At 41.1% G+C, this 21,929-nt stretch overlaps 1 protein-coding gene and 1 long non-coding RNA gene across 2 annotated transcripts; one reads left to right on the forward strand and one right to left on the reverse strand.

Annotated features, from left to right (window-relative positions):
* The first annotated feature begins 201 nt into the window (after positions 1-201).
* On the forward strand, positions 202-9,978 carry LOC137281250 (uncharacterized). Its single transcript, XR_010956718.1, has 3 exons — positions 202-324; positions 8,925-9,104; positions 9,669-9,978. It is a non-coding gene; the product is annotated as an uncharacterized lncRNA (long non-coding RNA).
* Positions 9,979-11,713: 1,735 nt separating this feature from the next.
* LOC137281249 (cysteinyl leukotriene receptor 1-like) lies at positions 11,714-12,894 on the reverse strand. Its single transcript, XM_067812395.1, has one exon. The coding sequence runs from the start codon at positions 12,892-12,894 to the stop codon at positions 11,716-11,718; it is 1,179 nt and encodes a 392-aa protein (XP_067668496.1). The 3' UTR covers positions 11,714-11,715.
* Positions 12,895-21,929: the final 9,035 nt, after the last annotated feature.

The following is a 21,929-nucleotide window of genomic DNA, read 5'->3' on the forward strand; positions in this document are numbered from 1 at the left end:
ACTTGCTTTGTGGACATACCTCTAAAACACGATTTCACTGTTGCGCGATTCTGTCTGTGTGATCCTAAGAAATCATGCAATCAACCCTAGTAACTAAGGCGCTATAACAGCTCCCTTTCACGAACTCATTCACTCTAGATCCGTAAGATGTGTGCAGAGAGGCGGGATCCCCACTTGCACTCTACCCGCCATGGTTGACTGAACAGGACTGTACGTCTTACGTCTGCTCAGTGAGCAGACGATATCCAGGTCATTGTCGTCTGGTCGTCCACTGGCAGCCATATATATCTCTCCTTCACAAGTCGCGGAAATCCAGCCGTGAGAGTAAGTAACCTCCAGTATTACGCTATTCCGATGGCTATAAATGATCAGGACACATCAGTAATACATATTCATGCTTGTAGGTGGTAGTACTGATTTACCGGAGCAATTCGCCACTGTAAGATCATCACCGTGTTAAGGCCGCGTTCACTCCTTCAGGTATCTCACAGTTGGTGTCGCGTAAACAAGACATGTGACGTGCCTTTCCCGTAATGCATAGCTGCTAACATGTAATGTTCTCCTAATTAAAAAATCTGAACCCTTTCTTCAACTTGTTTGGTGGAGTAAAGTCTCACATTTCCTTGACGTTTCTTCAAAGTAGGTCAAGTCCCGAGTCCCCATGTAGACAGGTGTGTTATTTGTAGATGGTTGATACTGTCAGGCTTAGTGCACATCCCCACACTGTTGTTTGTTAGTGTTTGTTTGCTGAACAGTTGTAGGATTATCTAGAAGTAGCTGAAGAGCGTGTGTTGCTTTATTGGAAATATGTCACCAACCAACGTGCCATGGGTTGTTGTTTTTTATTATTTAAGCACGACGTTTCTGGGCTAATAAACGTCGTGCTTAAATAATAAAGAAGTTGCATATCCAGAACAAGTGTCTAGTATTACCCTACCAACTTCTAAAAGACACTGTGTTTTCCGTTATAAGGACGTCCAGTGAGTTAACACAGGAAGTCGTATTTGGAAGACTGTAATAACAAACGTTTTGTCCCCATTTGCCCGCGTTTATTCCTTCGTTGCCGCAAGTAAAGACTTTTTGAGTTCATGGGACGCACGTTGTACTGGCTGCGAAATCATCTGCCCATCAAACGGAGTCCACTTTGATTCTTGATTCAAGAAAAATAGTTCTGCTGAATTCCTTACATCCGTTTGGGTTTAATTGAATTCATGGTTTAGGTACTCCAAGCCATGGGGTGCACTAAGAGTCGAACCCTTGATTTAAAATGACTTACATAAAATTTTCTACGGTGGCTTCCCATTATCGCCGACATGCAGTTCGCAGACGCCTTAGAACAACATATACGGTTCAATGAACAGATAAGCTACTACCTGTTACCTACATGTTATAATGGACTAGTCCAAGGAAGCAACTGAAGTTATATTATTTACTTATAAACAGTTATAATATAAACAGTTGATTTCAATAAGCATTTGGGTTTGACCTTCTCGTAATAAAGACATCTAAAATGATTGGGCACTAAACAAACAACATGCGCTTTTTCTTCAGGATTTATTCCACCAGCAGTTAAAGTGTGGAATAATATTCCTCTAGCTGTTAGAAATTGTTGTTGCATTACTAAAATCTTATATCTACGTGAAAGAAAATAGTGAACCTAAATATTATTCATATGGAGTTAGGAAGTTAAATGTTTTCCACACAAGATTAAGATATAGGATGAATACACTTAAATGTAATTTATTTTTAATCAATATGAAAAGAATGCCGCATCATGCCAGTACGGCTATGGATGTGAGAAGGTTTTTCATTACTTCCTTGAATCGGAGAGTGCTTTAGTGAGCTGAAAACCTTGTGCCTGGCGAGAAGGAGTTACTTCTCAGTAACGCACCTGTTTCAGGCTCCCCCTACTCTCCTCTCTAGCCATTGGACTGTTCCATTATATACGAAGGTGTTACCCTATTTAACATTCCTGTTCAGTGTCTGTCAAATTTCTACTGGAACTAGCCTGGACTCCTTCACTATCATAACGGAATATATTACTCGACGAGCACGTGCAGACACTGTGGTTCGAATCCCGATCATCCCTAATGTATTTTCTGAATTTGCTGGTACCAAATCCCTGCTCTTAGGTTTCGTCAAAGCGGTAAAAGAACTGGAGCACTAACCATTGTCAGTTTTAACATACACATCGTATGTAACACTTGTGTCCTTCGCGGCGTCACACCCAACTCACTCACTCACTCACTCACTCACTCACTCACTCACTCTTAAAGAGACACTCTACACTTACATCGGCATTCCCTTTATGTACAGTGAAATCCTCTTTCGTATTGACGAACACACATGAACATGCACAATGTGATAGAAACTCTCATAATGATTTCGTGGATTGGCATTTTAGAAGTTGGGTAGATGAAGAATGACAACTGCTTTTATGGATATACATTTGATTTATTCTGCAAAGGCGACGTTTCGGTATATGTCGGCAAGACGACTTGCTTGACAACTTTAGAATCTGTGTCGAACGGTCGCGTATACAGAATAAAGAAGCTGTTTATAATTATCCATAAAAGTAATCCTCAAAATGCATAAAGCGCACGTAAAATCTCCAAATCATCTCTTTCCCACACACACGTGCGCGCGCACACACACACACACGCACGCACACGATAACTATCTAATGCCAAGTATATATTTATTTAATAGCAGGAATGACGTAATATTTTTCAAATAACAATGTACAGTGGTAGCTCAGTAACTTCCAGCTTTTTCATACGTACCCGTGAATGTCTACCCGGGGTAGAATAGGCCTTCACCAACCCCTGGTTGCCATAAAAGGCGACTATGCTTGTCGTAAGAGGCGACTAAAGGGATCGGGTGGTCAGACTAGCTGACTTGGTTGACACATGTCATCGGTTCCCAATTGCGCAGATCGATGCTCATGTTGTTGATCACTGGATTGTCTGGTCCAGACTCGATTATTTACAGACCGCCGCCATGTAGCTGGAATATAGCTGCGTTAACTAATTCACTCACTCACTCATACAAATGTTATATCTATATTCATACATCTAAGTATCAGTAGATAATACCGTATCAGTTGGCAGCACAGTAGCTTTCTGTTGTCATCTTACATACATAGATCATATCCAGTTATTCAGTTTTGTGATGTTGGCGACCACATCGACGTACTGAAAAGGAGTCCTCTCTCGAATAATCATTCAGGTGACACGACTCGGTCGAATTCGACATATTAGTTCGACGGACGACCCGCCCGTGTGAGTCCGCCATTAACCCGATGCCAAAGTTCAGGACTGGTGAATGCTCAATCCGCTGTCAGCGGTCTTCAACACCTGGAGCTGTTCAGGGCAAACAGGACCAATATTTTGTCTTGTTCTCCGTCAGAAAGGAGAAGGAAACAGCGTCTATCAATTGTCTCTGCCCACTTGTCTACCACACCACATCCTGGGGGAAGTAGGTAACGGTAGTATGCTAAAGTGCGGATCATTGTGTGAAAGACTGCTCTTGGTATACTAGTTATGGTACGAAAAACGCTATCACAACACATAAAGTGGTCCAAAATAACGGATAATACAATATTCATCCCCTTTGATAAATGTCAAATTGACCTTGATGCTGACTTATTATACAGCTGTACCTATTTAAACCCAGAGGGATCTTCGTGGTACAATAAACTGATTGCATGCAGAAATGGTATTGCAGCAGAAACTGTCAGAGCTGATTTATGATGTACCAGACATTTATTTGTTATGTTTGGGCGAGTTCAATGCTCGAACAGGTACTAATCATGATTTTTTTTTCATGTTGATATCATTCTTCACTCTCAAAATAGAGACGACTCTCCTTTGATAAGATTGTGAGCCGCTTCGGTAGATGCTTGCGAGATATATGTAGTATTCTAAATATCCACATTGTAAATGGTAGATGTGAATCGGATTCAAACATTGGCCAATGTACATTTATTGGTACAAATGGCACTAGTGTTATTGGCTACGATTTAGCATCGACTGAAATTCCTGATAGCAAACAAAGTTTTAATACACCTTCACGCGCTGAATCGTCCCATTTACCGCTGACATTGGAATTACGTGCGCATCACTCACGTAAACCTAATGAAACCAAGGTTACATTTGTCTGGGAAGTGGACAAGGTTACAAAATTTAGAAACAGTCTTCTTTCTGGTGGGATACATGATCTACTCGAAAAATCTATGGTTGTTGTTTTTACAGATATCAACAAGAGTGTAGATTTAATTGTAGATGCTCTGAGTCTAGCAGCTTGTTACATGAAACAACAAATCCGGCTTTCGCCAAGGGGAGGTAATAAAAATAAATAGTGTGATAGTGATTCAACTGTTTACAAAAGGAACGATCGATGCAAATTATTAAATGCCTTTCGATTAATTAAGTGCGTTCACACTATGGATAAAGTATATGAGTCCAAGACAGGCTTCAGACAGGGTTATACCACAACTGACATTATATTCATAAGTCAATCCATTGTTCAAAAATATTTGAATTCAAGAGGCGGAAAAATTAATGCCCTATTTGTTGAATTTGCTAAGGCATTTGATTCTATCAAGAGAAATAAATTATGGGTCCTACTGCAAACTCATGGACTTAGTCAAAAGATTAATAAACTTTTATGTAGTATACATGAAAATGTCAAAGTATGTGTCAGAAATAATAACGAAATCTCAGAATTTTTATTTGCCATTTTTGTGTCAGACAAGGCGGTATTTGAAGTCCCTTCCTGTCTACATTCTTTATCAATGAAATAGCCGTGCAAATATGTGATAGTTGTACACAAGGAATCCAGTCACATTTTGATTAAACTCAGTTATTTTTGTTTTCTATCACCATATGTGGTCTTCAGAAACAAATCGATCAACACGAAATCTACTCTGATGAATGGAATTTGGCAGTTAATAGGAGTAAAACAAAGGTTTTTGTTTTTATGAATGGCTAGAAGCTTTCAGAAAGGGAGAAATGGATTTACAAAGGTGAAAAAATAGAAACTACAAACGTATATAACTTTCTTGGAGTCTATTTTTCTGATCAACTTTCTTGAATTAACCACTACCTTCTGTAGAAGCCCTTAAGGTTTTGATAAACATACTAAAAAATATCCATTTGGGGGGAGAAATATCATGCAGATCATTCTTGAAAATATCTGATAATAAAGTAAACCCAATACTACTATATGGATCAGAAATCTTGGGTTTGAATAATTATGAATCTAGAGAAAACGTTCAGGTATATGCCTTCAAAAAACATATTGGTGTGAAATCAAGGACTTGTAACGTGCTATAGGTCTGTGGCCTTTTAAGTACCGAATAATGATTGACTGACAGGGTTTTATAATTTGACGTTATTTATCCCGAATCTATAGCTTACTTTAGTGTCGATATGGCTGAAATACCGCCGGTGTGACTTAAATCTTGATTCACACTCAGTTACAAACCTGTTTCATATTTGATAGTAACTGACAGAAAAACAATTTTGAGTGACGAACCTGTTTCAGGTTCACCCTACTCAAATCACATAGAAGGTGGACTGTAGGTGTTATCCTAATAAACCTTCCAGTTCAGTGTCTGTCAAGCGATTGTCAATCGACACGCTCATACAAAAATAATCGTGATGTTCAACAAAGCATTTGCGTCCTGCCTGCACTAAATTGTGCATCCCCTGAAGTATAGACCGCCCAAAAGCGGGTGGAAGATTTATTACACAGGTCTTAAAACAGGTCAGCGCTACCCGGCATCCAGTTTGACGTACAAGTGAGTGTCACAACACGAGTGGATGTACTGGCAGGTGGAAGAGCGAAGTCAAGTGGGGACAACTCTCTGCATTTAGCCAACAACACGACAGCGTGACAAACAAGTAGAATCTCTTACCAGTTTATTGCGCTTTTCATCTGCTACTTCCACAATGTACACCCTCTGTAACCAAGTGACATGTTTCCATTCTAATGCAAATCGAGGCAAGGGAGTTATCTCCCTGTTCAGTGGACCTAGATAATCACTTAATTCCCTTGCAAAGGGAATATGCACTTGTCCTTCAAACAATCAACATTATGCTAACGATATCTCCTGCTAAAAAAGAAATTTTCGTGATATTTTATTTTCGAAAATTTGACACATCACTACAAAAAAAATGCGTTAACCATACGATCGCTTTTAAAGATTTGGATGCTGTTACTAGTCAGTGCGTATCCGTATCCGTGCCCTGTTCCGCAAAATGATCGTAGCGCTGAGGTGACTGCAACTCCCATACTTTAACATAGCCTTACGACAGTCGTAACACTAGGATGATCGTAACTCCCATACTCTAACATAGCCTTACGACAGTCGTAACACTAGGATGATCGTAACTTCCGTACTCTAACATAGCCTTACGACAGTCGTAACACTAGGATGATCGCAACTCCCATACTCTAACATAGCCTTACGACAGTCGTAACACTAGGATGATCGCAACTCCCGTACTCTAACATAGCCTTACGACAGTCGTAACACTAGGATGATCGCAACTCCCGTACTCTAACATAGCCTTACGACAGTCGTAACACTAGGATGATCGTAACTCCCGTACTCTAACATAGCCTTACGACAGTCGTAACACTAGGATGATCGTAACTCCCATACTCTAACATAGCCTTACGACAGTCGTAACACTAGGATGATCGCAACTCCCTTACTTTAACATAGCCTTACGACAGTCATAACACTAGGATGATCGCAACTCCCGTACTCTAACATAGCCTTACGACAGTCGTAACACTAGGATGATCGCAACTCCCGTACTCTAACATAGCCTTACGACAGTCGTAACACTAGGATGATCGCAACTCCCGTACTCTAACATAGCCTTACGACAGTCGTAACACTAGGATGATCGTAACTCCCATACGTTGGCACAGACTTACGACAGCCGTAGCGCTAAGATGATCGTAATACCCATACTTTAACATAGACATGGATTTTCGAAGCTCTCTCACCGCTAAGATAGTCGTAAGTTAATGTTAATATATGGCAATTGCGGCTTTCTTAACGCTAAGAGGGCTTCGGAAATCTAGACCCAGTCCTATAACATAGACTTACGACAGCCGTAGCGCTAAAGCGATCGTACCACTCATAGTTTAACATAGACTAGATACGTCGTGATCTAGCGACAACAGCAGCAAGAATCACTTCCACAGACGTACACCTGCCTTCAACGTATGAGTATTTTATAATTCATTTCATGCACATTATCATTATGGAATCGCCTTGGGACCGTATGGAATTCTGGCTGAGCACAATGGTGGATAACAAATCTTTAGCGGTTTCCAACTTGATGAAGAAATGTATTGTTGCACGATGTTAAAGGTCACATGCAACCAAAAAATCAAACATTATTAAAACACATTTATCACTTATTCATGGAATATAATATACATTGCTGCTTTTGAAAAAACAATTACACAAAATTATAAGCGTACAATCGCGATTCAAAAGTTCAATATTTGGGCTGGGCTTACTTCCTCCGAAACGAAGCCCTCGGGAGACCGAACCCAGTCATAGCGGGTGGATATGCACTCAAATGTAACGACGGTTTCCGATTGGCTGTTTCATTTGCTGATATGCTGAGGGTTCATTGTGTGTACAGAAAGATCTGTTTGATGGGCATTTTAGAAGTATAGCCAGTCAGAAGAAAGTAAGATTCTTTATGGATAACAACTTCTTTTTGTGTGCTTGATGCTTCGTTTCAGTATGGATTCATATACTGTTGTCAAACAAAATCATATACACTAAAAGAAGCTGTTATCCATGAAGAATGTTTATAGAGATGTTGGGTTTGGAAAATACATGTTCTCTGAATTTGCGCTCGATCCAATCAAAACTCATGTCATTAGAGATGGTAAACTACTGCGTGGCTGGAATCTGTCATTCGTCCAAGTACAAAGCAGGGCTTGAAACTGACAAGAGTTTGCACCAGTTTCCGTCAGATCCAGTCATCCGAAAAAAATGAATGTAGTTTGTTTGCAACCCACAGACATAAAAAAAAACATGTCATGTGTATCACACGTGTCTAATTACATAATGTGGCAGACACGGGACTCGGGTGCACGAGACATAAATCAACTTATTTTCTTTATGTCGCATAGTCTGATAGGTGTTAAGTTCAAATTGCAGTGGTCAATGATTGAAGCTGTGTACTACATGTTGTCTTTAGCAGGCAGGCAGACAGACATATAGGTGTGAATAAAGCAGACACTGAGCTTTCTCTGTGACAGAGACTGCTTACCACAGTCAACAAGTTTTTTTACGTAACGAGTAGATTATTTACTCGTTTGTGTACACAACCAAGATTAGACTACTGCTCACGACCTCAGACGCTGGGCATGCATACTGTTTCAAGCTCCGCGAACAGCAGCACAGCTGTTGAAACCCGTTTTCCCCCCAGCGCTGGGGGGAATTTAGTGAAACGTTTGAACTCCGATTTCGCGGGCTTTTTTTTCATCGCTTTTGTTTCAACTTTATAGGTTGAATTGGCATTTTTTTTTTGGCATACCGAAAGGTACAAGAATCTGCAAAGTTGTGTTTTACGTTGCATGTGACCTTTAAATACCTATAGATCTTTGTAGGGACAAGTTGGTATCAGAATGAGCTGCATTGAGGATCGGTTATATTTGAAGTAGCCTGAATTGTGAGTGAGTGAGTTTAGTTTTACGCCGCATTTAGCAAGATTCTAGCAATATCACACTGCGGGACACCAGAAATGGGCTTCACACATTGTACCCATGTGGAAACTCGAACCCAGATCTTCGATGTGACGAGCGAACGCTATGACCAGTTAATAGTTCTCTCCACCGCCACGTTCTATCAGGTGAATGAGGTTGAATTATTGTTGTTACAGACTACGAGAACAACGATGGAGACACCCGAAACCCAGTACTACGCGGACGACGAGACAGTCCTGACGCCAACAGACAAGCTGAAGTTTGGCATCCTAATCGCTTTCCCAGTCACCATGTTCGTTTTGACTATCATCCTCATGGCAGTATATAACTAGGTCAAGGTCAAATATATGATGAAGGTCAGCATAATTATGATTTATTCTCTCGCGGCTAGTAAAGATTTGAACTGGTTCCCACCAACCAATGCTAGTTAGAGGTTGTTAGTTAGTTTGAACCTGAAGCTTGGGGGGAGGGGAGGGGACGGTGATATGAGGAGGCGAAGAATGATCTGATATACCACGAGTGGCGTTAAAAATATTGAATCAAATATATTTCACGTGAGTAATTATTAAATGTCGGGGTGGAAACCTGAGAGCACAACCCACTGAGGAAATGGGTGGGTACCCTTGAGGTGGCGATATTTTATTTTGACATGAAGACATAGTTTTCGAAGCGAAGCCAGGGACGGACGTTGCCAACCTTTGCTCGCTTCCTTCGCACACATGAAGACTGGTCATTTTCTCTCTGTTGCCCAACCCTATTTGCGCTACAATTTACCTCTCGTTTAGGACTGCCATTAATTACACAATGGCTGTATTCAGCGTTGAATGGCAAAAATATAGTAAGATTCCTTCAATAAAGGAATGCATGATTCATTAAACTGGCAGGTACTGTTTTTCAGTTCCACATGTCCTGTGTTTCAGATAGCAGTAATTACTCAGACAACAGGAACATTAAGCAGCACCACGGCCGCAGAAACAGGATGTCCACAGCAACAGCAACATCAGCAACTGCGGCATCTGACCGTTCCTTTGACGGCAATCCGTGGCGACTGTGCAACAATCATTGAAATGCTCATGAAGTGTTCGTCTTTCAATGATTGTCTGACGTTTATCCAATGATGTACCAAATCTCGAGGAATTCCGAAATAGGTTGACACTATTTACAGTTACTCTTTTTTGTACACAATTTTGACTGCAAATAGAAATCATATTAAAAGAATGACAATAGCAACTCGTGTTTAGATTTGATGCATGAGTAGAGTGAGTGAGTGAGTGAGTGAGTGAGTTTAGTTTTACGCCGTTTTTACTGAGTGTTCTGTAAAAACTAGATCTGGTTGATTTTGAATGCTCGCTTTGTACAGGATCCGTTGAGTCTGAATGTTCGCATTGTACAGGATGAGTTCAATGGAGGTGTGTTTGTGCAGGATCCGTTGATTTAAGGTTTTCGCTATATCAGGATTCGTGACTGAGAGTTTGCTATATGCAGGTTCCGTTGAATTACTGTTCGCTATATACAGGATCCTTTGATTTTGAGTTGGCTTTGTACAGTATCGGTTGAGTGTTCGCTAAAGTGGTCAGAATCTACGGCTTGGTCACTCCGGGGGACAAATAACCCCTCGCTCCAAACTATATACTCGTGGAAACAAATACCGCAACACATGAAAGAACAAGTAAAGGTCAAAGGAACACTTCATGTGTGCCCATATTCGTTTCTATGAGTATATAACTGTCTCTTGAACTCTCTGACTGTAAGAAGCGCTCAGAAAAAGAACAGGTATGTTGTTTGTCACAAAAGTTGATGAGTGACCGCTGGATACGCCTAATCATAGAAATATCTAAATCCCTCAAACCAAAAAATATAATTGAGTCTTCGGCTCTGTCCGAATACAATTTGTTTCCAAAAACTGTTTTACGGCCATCACAGTGTACAAGCCACTGATATTAAAAATATAGTACATTAACCTGTCCAAAATGATTTAACAAAATCACATATAGTGGCTGTTTCAGTCAGACAAAAATACAATTCGTAGAAAGGGCTTGTCATTAATTCATAATACTTGATTAACATACATATCAACAGTTATCTGATATTTATGCCGATACGATAATAGCACGTGACATATCGGCATGGAGGCCTGTATGATATAATACTGTAACGATCATCGATAACACCACAACGATAGCTGGTGTGACTTAGGTAAAAACACAGATACAAGTATACTGACTTGTATGAATTATGTTCGCGTCGACGAAAACTTATCTAAACTCACAAAAACACGCTTTCAAGTATACCTATTATATATATTCACATTATTGTACTAACTACATGTATTTGAATTAATGGAACCTGGATCAGACAAACCTGTGATCGATAGTTGTGGCAGTCAGTCAGTTCACATTCTTCATAGCTGAACCGCGATTACCGGATTCCTTGATTACTAAGGGGGGTAAATCTCAGTTGAGAATTGTGGGAACTCACAACTCCTGTGTTATTGACATACAATGTTCCTCGTTGACTGTTGTCTTCATATACAGTTAATAGTAAAGCGAACAGAATCATGACGACAATATTTATGCATATTCAGCTTCTATATTCTGAATAGGTGACGTTTTGATATGGATTCTAACGACGTTGTCAAGGAAGTGGTCTTTGTGGAAGTTTCCTCATTCTCTATCTCCTCAACTTCTAGAATCTCAATCAAAGAAGTACAGCGAACACACTAAAACAAACTGTTGGAAATTAGGGACTGGTTGTTTGGTAGTCGTCACCCGCTGCATATTGTCGTCAAAATAGTTATAAACTACGGCTATCACGAACAAACCTGTGTGGTCCCTTTGATTCCATATAACCGATGTATAATGTCACACAAAAAGTCACGCAGAGTTTCTCTCTTGTGCAAGGTCTCCATGTCGAATAAATCTGACCAAACTTGTCAACCAGATAATGTGTTTTTGACCGTGATTTCTTTCAGTGGTACGGATCAAGCGTGACGCTTGGTTCAGCGTTCACTTTGTTTCTTGGAGCCAGCATCAAGAGTAACTCCCTCCTGAATCGCGGTCCAGTGAGACAGTAGAGAAAGAAGTGGGCGGCATTGTTCGTGTACTGCAACAGATTCACCACACACCACCATAGATGTAGTTGAGCCTCGGTTTGGGCGTCAGTCGTCTCGCGCCATGTCCCGAACCCGATCAAGTACACAACAATTGGTGACGTCAGCAGCAAGAACAGACAGTTGACCGATAACAGCATCAAGGTGAGGTGCGACGTTTTCTGACCGGCTGTCTTAACTTTTGTGTTGCTGTTGTTCGACTGCGTGCTTATTACGCTTATCTTCGGACGTTTTGATTGGTCAGGCGGAGTACGTATGTGTGGTTCCTTCTGACTGGTCGATTTCAGTTCTTGTTGGTACCTCTCACTCTCGGAAACGGTGTGGCGACGGATCTTATCGGCAGAGATGGCAAGTTTTCTAATAATAATCCCATTGCAGATGATCATGATAGAAAACGGAATAAAACACACGATGAACAGGTCGATCCAGGGCCAGGTAACAGTTACAAATTGTTTCATGTCGTCGTTGGCGGCATCACAATCTACCCCATCCCCGAATATCGTACGAGGACTGAGGCCATAGGACCAGCCAAAGTGAATGTTTATCACCATCAAGAAAGCCAACATGGCAGCGGCGGTTATTCTCGCCCTCCGCAGATTACAGTACTTCCGTGCTTTGAAAGGTGCGCATACGAACAGACACCTATCAACCGTGAGCGCAACCAGTATCCAAGCTCCGAAGTCTAGGGACACATATACAAGAAAAGTATGGAACTTGCAAGAAAAGTCCGAATGTAAGCGAAGATCTTCACCAAATGTGTAATTTATCCAGTAACGCAGTAACCCAGTGTACAACACGAAGACGTCAGTGACGGCCAATACGGCCAAGTAAAACATCGTTGTCGAAGATCGCATCCGTTTGCGGCATAAAACAATGACAGACAGCAAGCTTCCGATGGTACCAACCAGGATGAGGAGCGGAGATATGGCCTTCCACATGAAGACACCTGCCTGGTATTCAGGAAAGTCCTCGTATGTCAGCTCAGAGATGTTCATAGCCATGGGGCCACTCAGGGGTTGAAGACGGAATGTAATCATAGCGAAATCATGGGATCAGCAGCACCAATGGTAATCACAGACCGGGATTCCTCTCTCTCGGCTGTCTCTTACCTGCATACAGATATATGACTGATTCAAACGATGAGGTGAACGTTACGACGATGTTAGTCTCTACAAATGCTTTTGTTCGCTGCTTAACACCAAGGCTATCTTTAGTACTGGCCGAATATGACCACAGCCATATTAAGATCAAGACCATGTTTAAGATCAAACCAGTGATTAAGATAAGAATCGGTTAGTAGCAAACTTGATAAGTTACCTGGTTTCCCTACAGTAACAATGTCCAACACAGTTGACAACAATGACAGCAAGACGACCAATTGTAAATCATCAGTATCTAAGGGGCAAGGGACAAGGGACATCAGTATGGACAGGTTGTCAAGGTTTTTTCCCATATGGTCATGGGTTCGAATATCATTTGCACTGATTATGATCCTTGTTTTGTCGGCAGCACCGGCATCATTTAGAGCCCGGTCCCCAAAATCTAAAGGGGCAGTCAGGTAGACTAGTGGTTACAGCGTTCGCTTGTCACGGCAAAGTACCGATTCTAAAGGATTCCCCACAAGGGTACAATGTGTGAAGGCTATTTCGGGTGTCCACCCGGTGATGCTGCTGTAATAATGCCAATCATTCGCTACCTCTTTGGGAAATAGAGGGCTCCAGGTCATTACACCCATCACGAAACGACATTTATTAGGATTGGCGTATACATGTGTCCTACCTTCACCAAATGAGTTATAAACGTTTTCAACGTTGTTGGCGAACTAGCCGTTATTGAACCTACCTGTGACCGGGTGTAAAACACCATGGAGTCAGCTTTGTGTGCAGGTGCTTTCAGTGTTGTCATTCCTAGTGTGCAATACACAACCCTGTGCACTTAAACGAACCAACTAATCTTTTGGTAGATGACCAGATGGTGGCCACACGAATACGTGCAATCACCTAGTTGCGTGTACAGCAACGTGCAGTAAACATGGTCAAAGCGCTGTGACTATGTGTCCCAGTACACCAAGCTGTGAATGTGTACCTAGTAAGGATGGGAAAGCCACATTTCCTCGGTGGGCCTAGTAGGCTTGCAAGAGTTGTATACTCCACAGGGAGTTGAGATTGAAAATATGATGTGCCGTTGTGATGAACATCCAATGATCGGGGGAAACAGTTGAACTGGCGATCTGAATACTGGCGCTATACAAATGTCTAGTATGATAATAATATTAATAATAATATAATAATTGTAATAAATATCTTTAATTGTGCGCTTTTCTGAGTGTTTGTTTTCTTGATCAACGCAGTGCCCAGTCTAGAAAATCCATTGGTTGGCCGTATCTATACGGAGTTCGTCACTATTCGTCACACTATCTGTGCAGGAAGGATAATCGTCACAAATGCTTTATCATTTTTATATCAAATCGACCACTGTGTAAGTTGTATATTAGTAGAACTGGGGGATTAAAGGAGGATTTTGATAAAATAAAATAAAAGGACCGAGACACAGTTTACCTCAAGGTGAAGGTCGTACTTACGTACCTTCATTCCACTGTTACAGCAACTGGTGTTCATTCTCCGAGACCGACATGAACGTTGATCGTACACACCCGGACCGTTATTCTTGAGGTCCATCCAGACTGTGTGATCCGAGTCGCTGTCGACACTATATTGTACTGGACAGATGGTGACAACATAAAAATAACGATAACTTTAATGACTTACAACGAGGCCGTTGTTGACGCTGTTCCGTTAGTTGATCACACCCCTAAATATCGACATGAATTCCTAGACAGGTTTGTATATATAAGATGTGCTGACGTTTTTTGGTTCACTGAAGATACTCTTGATAGAAAAAAGGATACCACTGTGTGTTTATTTTTGCGAGTGTTAAAGATCGCGAATCTTGGTGACGTTCACGGGTGTAAGAAGTAACAGCGCCATTAAGTTTTCAAGTGATGTCGTAAAATGTGAAGTACAATATCTGGTACTCGACATATCGTAAATCAGAATGTTGGTCAGAAATCAAATCTCAGTTCATAACGACAATCTGTCATAAAATGGAACCGGAGGCAGGTGTATCCTCGTTCTATAAGAGGGGCGACGTCGCGTTGGGGTTTTATGACGCAATAGCCAACGTTTGCGACGTTCAAGTACTAAAATATTTGAAAAATGGTGGGCCTGAATGGTGCACTGAATACAGCATGTAGTAAAGGCCCTAGTCAAGATGTCGTAAAGATACGAGTCAAGTTGTGTTTGATGAGTTGTCACTAATAACATTTACTACTATCATGCTGTTTTATACTTATGACAGACGATAAAGAGAAGTAAAAGGGCCGCAATCTCATAGTAGGCCTAACCTTGAAAAATAGAACAAATAAAACACTCTCAACTTTCGTAAGAAATTTTACCAAAACTATTGTTTCTTGTGTGTTTTTTTTGTGTGTTTTTTTGGTGTGTTTTTTGTTTTGTTTTGTTTTTTTGTGTGTTTTTTTTTGGTATGTTTTTGGTTTGTTTTTGTTTGTTTGTTTGTTTGTTGTTGTTGTTTTGGGTTTTTTGGGTTTTTTTGGTGGGGGGGGGGGTTGTGTTTTTTGTTGTTTTTTTGGTTTTGGTGGGTTTTTTTGTCTCAATGCTAGTGTCCAACCCTGAACTCTATCCATAAATGCCATTCGTAAGCCTGTGGAACAGTGTACAGCTGTGCATAGGGTCCCTGGATGTTCCGTAACAGAACACGTTTTCGTAAAAAGTTCTATTTGCACGTCAGATTTGGACCTACACTGGCAGATGGAGGCCATTGTCAACTACCTAGCACACTCAACCACCACGGTATCCATGACCATGGAAGTCTGACATTTGGTAGTCTAGATCACGTAATTGTCACGTACACCTCTGACGCGTGTAACCTTGATATTGACGAAGTACTAAATGGTCTTACCCGTGAATATCCGGGATAGAATGGGTTTTCAGCAGCGCATGCTTGCCCCAAAAGGCGACTATGCTTGCCGTAAGAGGGGACTAACCTTATTGGGTTGTCAGGCTCCCTGACCTGTTGAAGCATGTCATCGGTTCCCACTTACGCAGATCGATGCTCCTGCTGTTGATCACTGGATTATCTGGTCCAGACTCGATAATTTACAGACCGTCGCCATATAGCTGGAATACTGCTGAGTACTGCGTAAAACTCACTCAGTCACTTAATGGCGTGCTGTGTGACTTCACCATCCTTAGCCGTGGCTAGCAAAACAACTGAGAGGATCCCTTCTACAAGTACGTCCCTGAACGAGCCCGATCTATTTGCTTAATTGTGATTGTTGTGACATTAATCTGTTCCACTCAATGAAGCAGGTATTCTGAATCTCGGGACTACCTTGGACAATTTTCAATATTAATGGGTTTGTTTACTATGAAAGTTAAACATATTCAGAAACTAAGCGTTAGTCGATGGTAACACGTTGATAAACCTCACGCCCAGTAGGTATTCGACTTAACGAAATACAACGGGAACAGCCACACTTGCTCATCGTTGTAATCGTTTCTGCAGGTTTGGTGGTGTTTCTGGCTGCATTCAGTAATCCATGGGGGTCATGTGCCAACCAATCGCCTTTAACTACAAGACTGGGTTGATGAAGATCTTTCACGGTGATAAGCTTGTCAACTGAAGCTCAGTTGTAAACGGCCTAGTCTTCAAGGGTCGGGCTGCCTTAGTTCCCATTTCCTAATATTTATCTGCTGCTTGTCTCAAAACGTCATGTATATTGTAATGTATATAAACCCCGGACTACATAATGGTAGTCACTACAGCGTGGTAATGGTATAAGAATTTATACTGATCTGCAAAAGAAACGCTACCCTGGTTGTTTTGGGGGTTTGTCTTATTTATTTATTTATTTATTTATTTATTTATTTATTTATTTATTTATTTATTTATTTATTTATGTTTTTCGTCAAGTTTTTAAACAGGAGACATAAACTCTTACTTTTATGAAACTTCGTTTTTTCGAAACTTTCGTTTCTTTTGGTGTTCAGTATACATCGACACGGAGGTTATGGTCCCCAGAGTTGTCTTCCCTTACTTACAGATGTCTGGAATGCCAGTCAGACATACACAAATAGATTACTCGTAGATTTTCATAAAGAAAGACTTCTTCGTTACGCTCACTCACTGAATATTCTCCCAAAGGAGATGGTATGCTATCCTCTTCCCTCAGAGGTTATTCCAGTCATACCTTCCTACGTAACGAAGGTATGACAGTAGTAACCTCTGTGGGAAGAGAATGGTGGATTGTTTGTACCGTACTTTTTCAAAGATAAATTTCGGAATTGATAAAGCTCAGAAACTGAACCGAATAATGGGCTCTACAATCCACGTGTCCTTTACAGGAGTCGTTCATAAAGCATAAACCATTGCTCCATGCCTCTCTTCGAACATTTTCTTTTATTACGAAAGTGGCTATCACAGTCAGGTTTAAAGCCCCTTCCAATACTCAATGTGTATCATGCAGGGGAAACAACTCCGTCAGTCTGTCGTGATTGACAGGTCACTGTGCGGAACATTCCTGAGCGATAAGAGGCGAGGAATACGTGCAGCTGTGTGAACCGACACTGCCGAGGTATGAACTTCACACACCACTGCTTGAAGCCCTGGACTTCCACATCATTAAAGCGATGTTCAAGAAACGGGTCATGACTGAAAAAGAGGGAGACTGTTTAAAACGACGTCTACCTACTATTTGATATTTGAGGCGAATCAAGGGTTTGTTGGTTAATAGTAGTAGTAGTAGTAGTAGTAGTAGTAGTAGTAGTAGTAGTAGTGGTGGTGGTGGCGTCAGCAGCAGTAGTTGCAGTAGTAGTATTAGTAGCCGTTGTAGTAGTACTACGGTAGGAGTACTTGTAGTGATGGTATGGGTAGCTGTAAAACTAGCGAGTGAGTGAGTGAGTGAGGTACAATGTTGTTATAGCAGCATGATTACCTACATAACGTATCGAGAAACTGCATATAGATACATATGTACTGGGCAGTATCAGTAGTGAGTGAGTTTAGTTCTACGCTGCTATATTCCAGCTATATGGCAGCGGTCTCTAAATAATCGTGTCTGGACCAGACAATCCAGAGATCAACAGTATGAGTATCGATCTGCGTATTTGGGAATCGATGACGTTTGTCAACCAAGTCAGCGAGTCTGATCACCCGAACCCGTTAGTCGCCCCTCAGAACAAGCATTGGTTACTGAAGGCCAGTATTCTAACCCGGACCTTCACGGGTAGTAGTAGTAGTAGTAGTAGTAGTAGTAGTAGTAGTAGTAGTAGTAGTAGTAGTAGTAGTAGTAGTAGTAGTAGTAGTAGTAGTAAAGCACAGGTAGGAGAGGTGGCACAAGCTAACGTGGTTGTAGATGAGGTCACAGACATATTGGAAGCGGTTAAAATATTTATAATAATTCGGACCCGAGTCACCTGAACACTAACTCTTGTTCTCGTGTATCATGGTCAAAGCTACATACTTCAACCACAATTACTATCACTATCTGATACAGACTCCATGTTCTATGTCTCTCTGCTGCAAACAGAACGCATCTCTTTGAATTCTTCAGGGATGTTTTTGTAGTATGTTGATCCATTCCTCTGTTGACTTCTGCCGATCTTCTTACTGGAGACAAGTAAAACTCAAGCTGTTTACCACGTGACCTTTCAACCTATGACGTCAGATAACGCGAGAAGACGCTTGAGATCTCCTGCATCAGCGCTCAATGTGAGCTCTGACTTAAACGCCCATATCAGTGTTCCAACTTTCTTTAGAAGCATTTTGTCTTCTGCTGCCGAATTCTTGTTTATAAGGTCGTGTAAACATGGTGTAATTTATGTATTAAGCATTTAGTTTTCTTTTGGTTTACTTATATTTTCATTGCTGGCATAGAAGTGAATGTCTAAAAGTTTCATTGTCGTATACCGTGTGAAAATATTTCCCTTGCCATTGTAAAAATGACTTACTACTTCCAACGACTGCAATACGAAGTTCTGTTTCTTCCTTTGGGATTTCGGGTTGCTACAACCTATTTATAAAGAGATTATGTCTCGTAATGAGGGAGAAGGGGAGCGTTTGGTTTTGCGCCGCTTTCACCAATAATTTCAGCAAAACCACGGCGTGGTGGATCCCAGAAATGGGCCTCAGAGTCAGACATCACATGCATGACGGGCCGACAATTTAACCACAGGGCTACCCAACCTCTGTGGGCTCATCCCGATTACTTCCTATCTTGTCATCATACCAACGGTAATCGATTAGAGCAATATGGATCACTGGATTGTGTGGTCCAGTATAACCCGCCGCTGTAATATAACCTGAATCACAGGACGAAGCAGGATGCGGAGTAACAAACAACACCAGGTACTGAAGACAAATATACAGACATAACTATAGGTTGAACAGAGTTAGCTGTTATAGTTTCACGTCCATGAATCATGTATCTACTGGGCGCGACAATGTGCTTGTAACAATTCATATATCTTTCAGTGGTTTATTTGTATGGAGGATAATTTTCAAACGTAACTAATATAATGTTTCACCTCGAAAATGCGAGTCCTGTTTGCAAATATTTCAGCAAACAAGTGAATGAGTGTGTTTAGTTTTGCGCCGTCTTTAGCAACATTCCAACAATAGGACGGTGAGGGATTACAGAATGGGTTTCGATTATTGTACTTATGGGGAATCGAATCCTGGTCTTTGGCATGACAAGCGATCGCTTTAAAGACTAGGCTACCCGACCGCCCCTCAGAATAAAAATAAAATGAGGACCATTGTAGATGAAACATACGCTCATGAATTAAAGAACTACACATTTTAAAGTTGGACTTTAACTAGGAACATTACATATTGAAAATGATAACAATTCCACAATAACAATTACCACACCCATTTCCATCGCTGTCAAGTAACCATTCATTGTTCCAGTGTCTGCCTCATAAAAGAAGACTGACCATGAATAGGTCTACTTCCTTTTGCCCGACAGTGTAGGGTGCTCTCGGCTGAAATCGTCCTGATCACCTAGGCCGCCAGCAATTGTTCCCATCCTTCAATCTACTAGGAACCTCTGAAGTGTAAAAGAGGAATCTACGTTAACTCAAGACCTCCACCGCAAATAACCGCAGATATATGTAAAGAGTTCTTATGGTTGCTGAATCACGTGCTCCTGAATATTTTCATTTGCGACTATCGAGAAATCCTGTCCTCGCCGATGTGAGGTAGCCGATCGCCATCTTCTATTGTCCAGGGTAATTATTCTTGATGTTATGAACAGTGAGTGAGTTTAGTTTTACGCCGCTTTTAGCAATATTCCAGAAATATCACGGCGGGGGACACCAGAAATTGGGCTTCACACATTGTACCCATGTGGGGAATCGAACCCGGGTCTTCGGCTTGACGAGCGAACGCTTTAACCACTAGGCTACCCCATCGCCCCAATGTGATGAACAGGCTGGTCGTTACCATGGCTTTGTCTGTGAAGTGACATCATTTCTATTGTATTAGTGACATCTCATTCAATTTCTCCAAACATGCATACAAAAGTAAGTTCAGGAATATTAAACACACTGAGATATCTAATACACAGAATAAGTGAATGTGAAATGTGTATGTTCTTTAGGGTGTTTTGGGTGGGTGTGGGTGAGTGTGTGTGCGTGCGTGCGTGTGTGTGTGTGCATGTGTGTGTGTATTCAGGTATGTGATAACGGCCAGTAAATACCTGTCATAACGAGACAATCAAGTGATCAATATTATGAGCAACGATCCATATGACTGTTCTCCGGGTTGCCTCATCCTGCCAGCGTATTAGAATTGATACAAACAAAGTAAGCCGTTTTTAACTAAACAGGCTTCAGCTTTTACTGGTTAAGTCAACAGCCAACTGTCTTTCCCCAATGATATTAAATCTATTTTCTCGCTTTGGTTACATGATACAGCAACACAAACATGGCGTTCAGAGATATCGAGTTCTCTTAAAAGTATCCAAAAATATTTAATACCTGACTCAGGAAAACACTAAGTGTGGTGCGCAGAAAATCGGAGAAACCAGTTTATCTGACACATTACAGCGGTTATAGTGACATCCATTGAAATACGAGGTTAGAAGTGCTCGCTACATAAACCCGAAACGCTATGATCTGATTACAATGAGATTGTCTGAAACAGGTCATGCTGGCAGATTAAGTCTGTGTGGCTGAAGAGCGCGCAGACAAAGACACCAATACTGCTTTTTTGGTGATTATAATTTTGATTCGCTGGAGTGAGTGAGTGAGTTTACGATGTGTTAAACAAGTCAGCAAGACTGACCACCCAGTCTCGTCCGTCGCTTCTTACGACAAGCATGCGTTACCGAAGACCCGTTTTAGGTAACCTTGATTTTTGCGGGCCTTGATTCCCTGTAATATCAACAATGATGAAAATGATCTTAGAGTTGAACAGAGAATGAAGACCGGTGTTATGAAAGCTGACCATTTGGTGACCTTGAAGACAACATGTTTAATAATTGTTTGTTTGCTTATTGTGGGGATGTTTTACTGCGGAACCATAAACTAAACCTTTACTTTCTACAGAGTACCGAGAGGTGGGAAGCCATTGACATACAAGCCAGAAAGGGGTCGAGTAAAACATATTCTCGGAGAAGTGCCGAAAAAAGTGTCTATCGTTATTTAAACGATCACTTACGCTCGAGAAATATTTCTTTGTTGCCTAGCAACGGGCATGTAGAGACATAAATATATTCATCATCATGTTCGTGCAGTTATTCCCGTGATATTTATTGCATGTATATAATGTGAAAAAAACAAGGGGCCGTTTTGGTATTGATGACTTCATAAACACACAAGGTCATAACAATATCCCCAACAATATCAGTGATTCATTGGGGGTGTGCATACATATCCAAACGATATAGCATCTGCAATATGATTAAACATAAACACAAATGCCACTTTCGATTGGACATTCTCATATCGAAATATCCGTACCACTGAACGTAAATATATACTTTGTGGTG

Source organism: Haliotis asinina, chromosome 4 (genome assembly GCF_037392515.1).
Source record: "Haliotis asinina isolate JCU_RB_2024 chromosome 4, JCU_Hal_asi_v2, whole genome shotgun sequence".
Lineage (NCBI taxonomy): Eukaryota > Metazoa > Mollusca > Gastropoda > Lepetellida > Haliotidae > Haliotis > Haliotis asinina.